The sequence below is a fragment of the Rhea americana genome, unplaced genomic scaffold (assembly GCF_003343005.1).
Source record: "Rhea americana isolate MKP2758 unplaced genomic scaffold, rheAme1 scaffold_3, whole genome shotgun sequence".
Classification (NCBI taxonomy): Eukaryota; Metazoa; Chordata; class Aves; order Rheiformes; family Rheidae; genus Rhea; species Rhea americana.
The window spans coordinates 14,801,166-14,811,254 of record NW_028186423.1 but is presented as its reverse complement, the minus strand read 5'-3'; the positions used below and the strand labels follow the sequence as shown (position 1 = coordinate 14,811,254).

Below are 10,089 nucleotides of genomic sequence, written 5' to 3'. Positions count from 1 at the left end.
CAGCGAGGCCCCGCCGCCGCTCCGCGCCGGGGCCGGCGGAGCGCGGCGGGCTGGCGCGGAGCAGAGCGGCGGCGCTGCCCTTTTGAATGCCTCCCGCAGCTCGGAGTGCTGGCAGGGCGCTGGGAGCGCCAGTGAATGTAGCCCCGCAGAGCCAATGAGCTGGGACCGGATGCGATATATCCTCTGGGACAACAACTGCTCTGTTCCTCCTCAGATCCACATGACGCCATTTACTGCTGCTTTTGCAGAGAGATCACCCTACCTCCTCCGGAAAGAAAAAGAGAGAGAGGGAGAGAGCGAGCGAGCAGAAAAACGCCGAGCCCCTACAGCTCAGATCTCAAATCTTCCTCCTCCTCCTCCACCTCCTCCAAACACACAACAACAACCACCACCACAAATCCGCTGCGCTCCCAAAACACCCCCCCTCCCCCGATTGCAAACCACCGAGCTGCCTGCAACACACACACGCTCGCAGAGGGAGCGAGAAAGCTAGAGAGAGAGGGGAGAGGAGCTTGCAGCAAGCAGCTTCTCAGCAGAACGGCTACATTGCACAAGCTGCTTTTTTGGAGGAGCTCAGTGGAAGAAAGCTTTGGGATTTTTGTTTTAGATCCACTTTATTTTGTTTTCTTTGGCTTTCCCCTTCCTCTTGATCATTTGCAACAGCAACAAAAAAGTGACTTGGTATTCGCGATTCGGCCTTCTGTTCATTGAGAAAAAAAAGTGTGTGTGTGGGAAAGAGAGAGAGAGTGATTTCTTTTTAAGAGCAAAGAAAACCCACCCCCATCTGGAGAGGTGTTTTTATTATTATACTACACACACACATATTTATAATCGATCTGGGGTGAGGGACCTAACTTTGCTCTGGACTTCTTACACGGTGATCATTCTTACTCTAATTTGCAAGTTGGACTAAAGCAGAGTTTGGAAAAGATTTTTTTTTGCTTTAGGGCTGGATTTATTTGCAAACCGCAGGAAGAAGAAAATACAAGAGAGAGAGGGGTTTGGTGCAGCGCCGCGATCACGGTGAGAGCCTTTTCCTTCTTTGCAAAACAAGCTTTTCAGTAACCCCCCCCCCTTCCCTTGGTTGCTCCAAGAAAACTCGTGGAAATGTTTGAGGCCGATCCCTTTTCCACTCGTACAGGTTCTCCCTCTCCCCCCACCTTCCCCTCTCCTTCCTTTCCCAGAGAGGAGCTGGAGGTGGGATTTCGGAGCGGTTTCTCCCCCGGTGGTGGTGGTGGCGGCGGGGACGAGAGGGGGGGAGTTGAGGGGGAAGCTCCGCTGGGTTTTGCGGGCTGCGCCGCGTTTGCGCCCTACCGGGGTGCCCGGGCGGCGCGGGGGGCTGCGCGGGCGCGCAGGCGGGCGCGGGGGGCTGCGGTAGCCCGCTGCGGAGAGCCGGGCACGGCGCGTCCTGCTCGCTCCTTCCCGGCGGAGCGGCAGCGGCTTCCTGCCGAGCCCCGCGGGGGGAGGCCGCGGGAGGGGGCGCGGGGCTGCGAGCCTGGCGCTGCGAGCCCCCGGCTTGGAGGAGGGTGAGCAACCCGCGCTTCACGGCGTGATTTACGCCTGGCCGTGGTGGCGTCGGGAGATCCGTGCAATTCGGAAGTGAGTTCACGTCTGGTATAAATATATATGTGTGTGCGTGCGTGCGTGTGTATTTGTTGTGAAATTAATTTGATCCATAAGACGAGGAAAGTTCTTCCCCAGGTTCTACACTGCACCTTTCAAGGGAAAGGAAAGCCTTTATCTTTGCATTTATTTTATTTTTCTTTCGGTGGGTTTACTTTGTAGCACCCTCCCTCCCATTGAAAAAAACACTACTAGTGTTTCCAGCAAGCTATTTGTGTGTCAGTTTGCCCCACCCCGATGGTAAAGTCCCTTTTGCCCTAATCCATAGTCTGATCACACACTCGGCCCTTAATGGGGGTTTCAAAGCACTTTGAAAGCAGAGGAGGTGGTTGGTGTGTGTGTGTGTGTGTGTGTGTGCGCGCGTGCGGTGGGGATGGGGGTGGGGGGGCGCTGCACGGGCTCCCGGCACAAAACAGAAATTCACGGGCAGAGAACTTTTCCCCCTTAGGCTCGCCCTCTCCCAGCCGGCGAGACCCGGGGTTTTTCCACAGCACGCAAGAAGCCCCTTGCGTTTTAAACCTGCCCGTTTTGCAGAGCGTGGAACCCGCCCCCCAGCTCCCCCTTTTGCCAATCCCACCAAGCAGAAGTTAGCAAGCATGGCACTTGAGCTCGGCGAGAGTGGACTTTGGCTTCTGGAAGTGGGGAAGCGTGTTATCACACACATGCACACACAAAAAGGCAAATGCTGCTGCTTCTCCGCTCTTGGTGCATGGAAAGGGGAGAAGCAGTGCTAGGTCTGAGAAGGGAGAGTCCTGCTTTGCCGTGAGAGTTTTCAGGCGAATACGTGTTTGCAAATAAACGTGCGCGAGGTTTGCATCCTGTCCTGTTAGCGGATCTTTCAAAGGGTTGAAAAAGGAAGATTGCCCAGGCTCGGACTAGTGATCAGCTGCAAAGCCCTTGTGTGTTCCTTCGGGCTGGGGACGAGAGGGCGGACTGAAGTGTGCACACTTTGCAGCAAATGGGGGGGGGGGGTAGAGCAGATCCTCCTTCGGCTGGCTTTGAATGGGTGCTTATGGCAAGACGAGAGGGGGTAATCTGCCTCAACTGTCCTGGAAGTGTGCCTCAACTGCTCTGCAGGTCGCTTTACACTGCCAGGCTGGGGAAGGCTCCCTGAGCATCTCGGGGCGGGGGCAGGGGGGAGTTAAAAGGAAACATGGGTTTGACTTTCCCGATAAGGCAGGCAGCAGCCCCCTCCCACCTCCCAGCCCAGAGGACGCCTCCCGCTTATCTGCGGGCTGTCCGCACTCGCGGGGCCGCTTGCGCCGCCGGCAGCCGCGGCGCGGGGCGGCCGCGTCCCACCTGCTGCGCGCCGGCTGCGCGCCCGGGCTGCAGCCCGCGGAGGGGCCGCGAGCGGAGCGCGGCGTCGCCTTGCGCCGCGCCCGCCTCGGTGTTTCGGGGGTCCTCGGGTCTTTGGGGGACCCTGCAGGTCAGGGTCAGCTTTCCTTTCGCACCGGGCTGTCATTTCTGGAGAGGCAGGGGGTCTTCAGCGTATCTCCTCGGCCGGCTCGAGTGGGCTGACATCTGCCCTCGGAGGAGCAGGGCAAACAGCGTTACYGGTTCCTCTCAGGGATGGGGGGAAAGCATTTTATTTTCTATTCTTTTTTATCTGGAGAGAGTTCAGATGAGGAAATGTCTGTTCAGGCTGTTGGTTGAAACTTTTGTTGTATAGCAAAAGTTTTAATTAAAATAAAAAAGTAATCCTTCAAGATAAGTTTGCACGACTTCCTTTTCTTTTCTTTTTTTTTCTTGAGAAGAGAGACACACTATGATATACATACTGTATCCAAAACCAGGATTTGGCAATGTTTAAATATGTAAATATGTAGTCACGTTTTTATTTTTAAGGAAAAACACTAGAGGGGAAGTAGCCAGGAGTTAAAAGGTTAAATGTTTTTCACTGCTATTAGAATAGAGACAGTGTCTTGAGATAGACATTGTTAAACTGTTTGGCTATATTTTATTATGCTGTGGTATAGTATTATTGTTGGTAACTGATGTGTACAGAGTAACACTGTGGTGCTCTTTCTAGGTATAATTGAAGACATTGTGTGGTCCTTGTAAGAAGCTTGGTCCCTGCTTGGGTTTTAATTGCAAAATATTGTTTTGGATTTTTGTATAGGTAATTGGATTTTGGATCTACTTTAAAATGCGATAAAGGCAAAACAAATATTAACTAATTTAAGTAGAGGTCAGTACTTGCAACTTTGCATATTTTAATTTTAAAGATAGTTATATACAAAGCTCTTATCTCCTAAGTGTTTTACTAAATTTCCATTTAAATTCTTAAGTCTACRTTTCTCTTTTGTAGTTAATGACCCTTTAAAGTAATATTCACAATCAAATATTCTTTTTGGATCCTAGCATTATTTGATTATATTATGCATGCTTCTGTCCCACAAGCCGCTCAAGTAATATTTGCAACTTGTAAAAGTAATCTATGGAATTTTTTACATGTTAAAAGATGTGGTAGCATTGCTTTTGTAGTATTGAGCCTTAAAATAACAATCAGAGTGGTGTACACAAGTATGACACACACTAAAATATTGGAGAGAGATATTTTTACTTGTGCTGTTGAAGTTTTTGGTAGCACTAACTCATTTAATGTCTAACCTCAAACATTTTATTGCTATTTAGTGTTTTTCTTGGGACCATTGGTATTAAACTAAAATTTCCTATTTACATCATGTAAAGTTTAATGTGTAAAGAGACTAGCCTATGAAAATATTATCCAATTTTAAACAAAATTGGAGAATTATGTCTGTCATCAGCAGGTCACATTACACTTGCTAAATACTTGTAGGGTTTTTTTTAATATAAAATACATTCTAGTAGTGTCATGTGAAAGGAAGAGTCACTTTAAGTGGCTGGAATTTAATCATGTTGAAGSCCATGGTCTAGCCAGAGGATGGCTAGGGGAGGCTCAGATAGCAGGTATAACACCTAGATTTTCTAGAATCACAAGTCAAAATGTACAGACCTAGAAAAGAATCTTCTTAAGCTCTTCATAAAAGAAAGAAATGCGTTAGCCAAAACAGGCCAAGCGAAGCCTGTTCGGCTGACTGGCTCCTGTGCGCCACCCAGATGTGACTCCTTTTTTAATGGCTGATGCATTACTTTAATGTGTGCAATGCTTGGGGAACCTTTAGGCTTGCAAGGCTGCCAGAGAACGTGCCATGTGTTGCAATAGTGAATCTTGTCTTTGTTGCTGCAGGATTTCAGATGTGTGCTAAGCCTGTTGGAGTGAGCACGCTTCAGGGCACTGATGGAGACGAGAGCTCAGAATGGCAGTGGGTCGCAGTCCTTGCTACAGGCTCGGCGTGACACTGGGAGGCCGCATGGGGAGCCCGACCTGAGGGATGTCCTGACGCAGCAGGTTCATGTGTTGTCTCTGGACCAGATCAGGGCCATCCGAAATACRAATGAGTACACAGAGGGACCGACGGTGGCTCCGCGACCGGGAGTCAAATCTGCTCCTCGTCTAGCAACCCAACACAAAAATGAAAGGCCTCATGGCTTGCCCGAACATCGTCATTTTAGCCGGATTCAGCATACGCAAATACATGCTTCTTCGCGGGCACCTCTGTCCCGCTCCATCAGCACAGTCAGTACAGGTTCACGGAGCAGTACAAGGACAAGTACGAGCAGTAATTCCTCCGAACAAAGACTTTTAGGATCATCTTCGGGGCCAGTTGCTGACGGGATCATCCGAATGCAGCCCAAGTCTGAGCTGAAGTCAAGTGAGCTGAAGCCGCTGAGCAAAGAAGACTTGGGAGCACATACCTACAGGTGTGAGGACTGTGGAAAATGTAAGTGTAAGGAGTGCACTTATCCGAGGACCCTCCCGTCATGTTGGATCTGTGACAAGCAGTGTCTTTGCTCAGCCCAGAACGTGGTTGATTATGGGACTTGCGTGTGCTGCGTGAAGGGCCTCTTCTAYCACTGCTCTAATGATGATGAGGACAACTGCGCGGACAACCCCTGTTCTTGCAGTCAGTCACACTGCTGCACAAGGTGGTCTGCCATGGGTGTGGTGTCCCTCTTTCTGCCTTGCTTGTGGTGTTACCTACCAGCCAAGGGTTGCCTTAAATTGTGCCAGGGTTGTTACGACCGAGTAAATAGACCCGGGTGCCGCTGTAAACACTCGAACACAGTTTGCTGCAAAGTTCCCAGTGTCCCCCCCAGGAACTTTGAAAAGCCAACATAGCATCACTAATCGGAAATATTAAAATAATAAGGATTATTTTAACATACATATGCAACCATCTAAGCAGCTATGGTCTTGGCACTGTAGTAGAAGGGTTGGGGATATACTTTGCTGTTTGCAGTGAAATGCTTCTCTGTGTGTGTGCCATCTTAACTGATATGCTTGTTAGAATCCAGCTAATGGGATACAGGAAAAAATGGGATACAGTACATTGTGACCCACATATTGCATAAGCTAAAGCAACACAGACACTCCTAGGCAACTCTATTGTTTGTGAATAGTACTTGCAAAATTTGTAAATTAGCAAATGACTCCTTTTTTTCATTGTTTTCTGCCAGAGATAATGTGCTATATTTTTGTATATACAATAATATTTTCAACTGTGAAAAAATAAGTGGTGTCATAAGGCATGGCACAGTCACAAAATATTATACTAATATGTTGTACATTCGGAAGAATGTGAATCAATCAGTATGTTTTTAGATTGTATTTTGTCTTACGGAAACCTTCTATTACAAGACTCTGATTTCCCTCTGGACTTCATGTATATTGTACAGTTACAGTAAAATTCAGCCTTTATTTTCTAATTTTTTCAACATATTGTTTAGTGTAAAGAATATTTATTTGAAGTTTTATTATTTTATAAAAAAATATTTATTTTAAGAGGCATCTTACAAATGTCACCCCTTTTTATGAGGACGTCATAGTTGCTGCAAATAAGGGGTGAACGATGCATATGTTCACTATAAAATAGAAAATATATTAACGTTTGAAATTAAACTGGGCTGCTTGTCATTTTTTCCCTCATTTATTGCTCTGAGTTGGAAAAATCAGTACTTTTAGTTGCAAACTTCAAAGTAATATTGTCATATTGAGGCTAACATGATCAGCAGTTRGATAACAAAAATAAAACTTTAAAGTGTTTTCTTTTTTACTGTTTCACCTGAAAATAATGCAGGATTTTTGCTTCTTTTACACAACTGTTATGTATACTCTTCTTACAACAGAAAAGGAAAATGAACTTAAAAAAATGCATTAATCCCTTCTAGACTGGGACTAATAGGCACTGAAAGCTTGACCTATTCTATAAGTGATGAGCTTGTGTGCTTTAAATGGGAAATAAGTAATCATTCRCAAAAAATGTTAGGCTTGCACAGCTCTAGTGCTCAGAGGAAAAACAAAATGGAAAATTAATATGGCCAGTGCAAAAAGCTTGCAGGAGTATTTGTTAAAAGYAGAAGAACATGTCACGGGGAATGATAGATCTGAATGCAGTCCAGCCTTATGTCAAACATTTGCCTCACTTGTAAGAAGAAATTTGCTTGATTTGTCATTTGTGGCAGTTACCTTCCACTGAGGTCAAAATCCTTTTGCTGCCAAGTTTCCCACCGGAAGTCTAGAGAATGATTTACCTTTCTTTATTAACAAACTATCATTTCCTGTTCTGAGCATGTCTCTCCRAGTTTAGAGGTCTTAATGCTGAATTTAATTTATATATATCTTAAGCTGGCGTTTAAGAAATAGTTGTAAGTATTTTTAAGCTGACATTTAGAAAAATCTCATAGCCTTTTCTGAACCCTCTCCAACAAAAACAGGTTATAACTAATAAATTAAGAACTCATTAAAAGTTGAAAAACAGAGCATTCAGTAAATGTTACATCTTTTTGCCTTTTGCCCCTTAATTTTAATCCGCAATCTGGTGTTTAGCCCAGTTTACATAGGTCTATAGTACTCAGAGATCTGTGTGTGTGTGTGCATGTGTGCGTGCGTGCGTGCATTGGTTATCAATCATCCAGTGAAATTAAAAAGTGCAAGTCCAAACTAGTGTGGAAAACAAAAATAGCTGATATATATAGGCCATGTTCTCTCTCCCTTTCTCTCTCTCTCTCTCTTTTTTTTTTTCCCTGTACCTCTCCTCTGAAAAAATGTAAGCTGGTTTTCTTTCCTCTCTGCACCAACTGGCTGCATACTTTGGTATACAAAGACAAGTAGTATATCTTTAGCCTTCTAAGTGGAAGAAGGTGGCATATGTTACATGAGTAATTCATCCATTCTTAAAGGATGTCACTATATTGTGGTGGAGTATTGAGACATATATTCAAGACTGTACTTGGCAGCTGATAAAATAGAGGATTTTTTTTTAATTCTTAAATACTGTGGGGCAACCTTCATCCTTCAAGTGCTTCCATTCATTGAATAAGTTTGAATATATAGATATATTACATCAGGTGCTTATGTTTAAATTGTCCAGTGCTAGCCTTGCGGCTGTGTTGATTGAAACCTGCTTTAGAAATAATTACATAGTGCATTATTATTATTTTAGGTTTGGTTTGTTTAATATACTAATAAATGCTTTAGCTACATTGATAATTTCTAAGGAAAAAAAAAGAAAGCCATCTTACTGTCGATAGTGGGATTTGAATCTGGTCTTAACATGAAACAGTGGCTGTCATCTTCCACTTGGTCCTTTATTAGGACAGCTAGAGGACTCCTAGGCTCCGGTAAGCCCACCACTAACAAATTGAGTTGTATGACGCTTCAGCCTTGGCTGGAGGAGGACAGACGCAGGGTGATGGTCTTATGCACTGCCTGTCAGGCTAACCACTGTGCTAGGGTTCATTTTGTATTAATTAGCATGTGTGCCATAGACTCTTAAAAGTTTGTCTGTGCATGTTAGTGAACATCCTTGTGTTACACTTAATTAGGTAAGGTTTATTGTTCTAACCACCAAAATCTTGCCTCAAATGGATTAGATTGCTCTAGTAAGAATTAACAGGGCATTTCAAGTGGACTGAGATAATGTTGCAAAAGCGTACTTATTTATCCATTGAGATAGGTCCTGTAGTGGAAGATTCTTCATACATGCCTTGAGGATAACGGTGATATTAAAGCATACTTATTAATCCACTAAGATAGATCTAGGAGAGGAAATTTTTTCATACACGTTTTGAGGATAACAGCGAATGTCATGCCACATACATACAATTAGGAACTTTGATTTTAGACATTGTTAAGACAGCAGAGAACACTTCTTATTGTTCTGTTTGGTTTATTTTGCTTTAATGTTTTGATTTTTTAATCTTATGAATTCTGATGTCAATTTATGGTTTGTTTAAAGTTGGAGACTTCTAGGATTGGACTGATAGTCAACGATAGTAGTAATGGAACAAATAGCTTTTGCAAATTCTTTTTTTTTTCCATATAGTGTGACCTATAGATAAATACATCAAATTTACTTGTACAGTAACTTAGGAATGTCTTTATTAATAGCCTCAACTATTTTATTATTGTTATGGTCATTAATGGTTTGAGGCTTGATTATAATTTCTTTCTGGAGATAGTGATCATGCCAGTAAAAAAAGAAATAAAAAGTAACTTGAATTCAAATGGAGCATAAAAAGCATAAAAATGGAGCATAAAAGATGAAAATAAAATGTGTTCTTAAAGGATTTGAGATTACATTCAGATGAGTATTTGCATACTGAAGTGAGTTACCACATGTCAGTCATCAAAAGCCAAAATTCTCCAAATGAAGAAAGGTAGTAGTTATGTGGTCATGCAAATTGATAATTTCCTATAAAACTATCAGTTTATGTGAGGTGCTACTTGAAAGTAACAGAGCACTGGTTGCCTACTGCACAGTGCATAATTTGCTTATTCCATCTATGCACACTGTTACCTGATATCATTTGTACTATGGTAAAAAAATAAAATAGTTTATTTCTGTGACGAATAAAACCTTAATGCTTATTCTTAAATGGCAGGTACAGAATAGCATTTGTTTCTGCGCTGCAATAGAATATCCAACTATTTTTAGGAATTAACTGTGGGGGAAGATGGATTTGAACAGTCTGTTTCATCTCAGATGTTCTTAGATGGGTGCAGGTACAGCGAGTAATAACGATCTCATATGCCAAGACTAATTTCTCAATCAGTCACTGGAACAGAGACCCAGAAAGAAATTTGGCTGAGTGTGAGAGCACACCTGATTGAGTAATGTCTGTACAAGTAGTATTTGGATAGATTTCTAAATAAATGTGTCAGCAATGTATTGGCTCATCTTAACTACGTTGTTCGCAGGTTGGGGTTGCAGGTAGACATCACTATACATGGTGTCAAAGCACATCAAATCCTTCTGTGTCTTTTTTTCTTAACAAATAATATTAATACCTTAATTAATAGTGTAAAAAGACCAAGCAAAGGCCCCTTTTTTAATTACAAATGTGGAAKTTTTCACACAAACTGACAAGAATCTGGAAATT

At 43.5% G+C, this 10,089-nt stretch overlaps 1 protein-coding gene across 4 annotated transcripts; it reads left to right on the top strand.

The window, feature by feature from the left end:
• Positions 1 to 148: 148 nt before the first annotated feature.
• SPRY2 (sprouty RTK signaling antagonist 2) lies at positions 149 to 6,607 on the top strand. 4 transcript variants are annotated; one of them, XM_085309546.1, is made up of 3 exons: positions 2,952 to 3,049; positions 3,653 to 3,742; positions 4,835 to 6,607. In XM_085309546.1, the coding sequence occupies exon 3, from the start codon at positions 4,886 to 4,888 to the stop codon at positions 5,825 to 5,827; it is 942 nt and encodes a 313-aa protein (XP_085165672.1). In that variant the 5' UTR covers positions 2,952 to 3,049; positions 3,653 to 3,742; positions 4,835 to 4,885; the 3' UTR covers positions 5,828 to 6,607. The 4 variants fall into 4 exon arrangements, with proteins under 4 accessions (XP_085165671.1, XP_085165672.1, XP_085165674.1 ...); XM_085309545.1 differs by lacking the exons at positions 2,952 to 3,049; positions 3,653 to 3,742 and adding an exon at positions 149 to 1,023; XM_085309548.1 differs by lacking the exons at positions 2,952 to 3,049; positions 3,653 to 3,742 and adding an exon at positions 3,467 to 3,505.
• Positions 6,608 to 10,089: the final 3,482 nt, after the last annotated feature.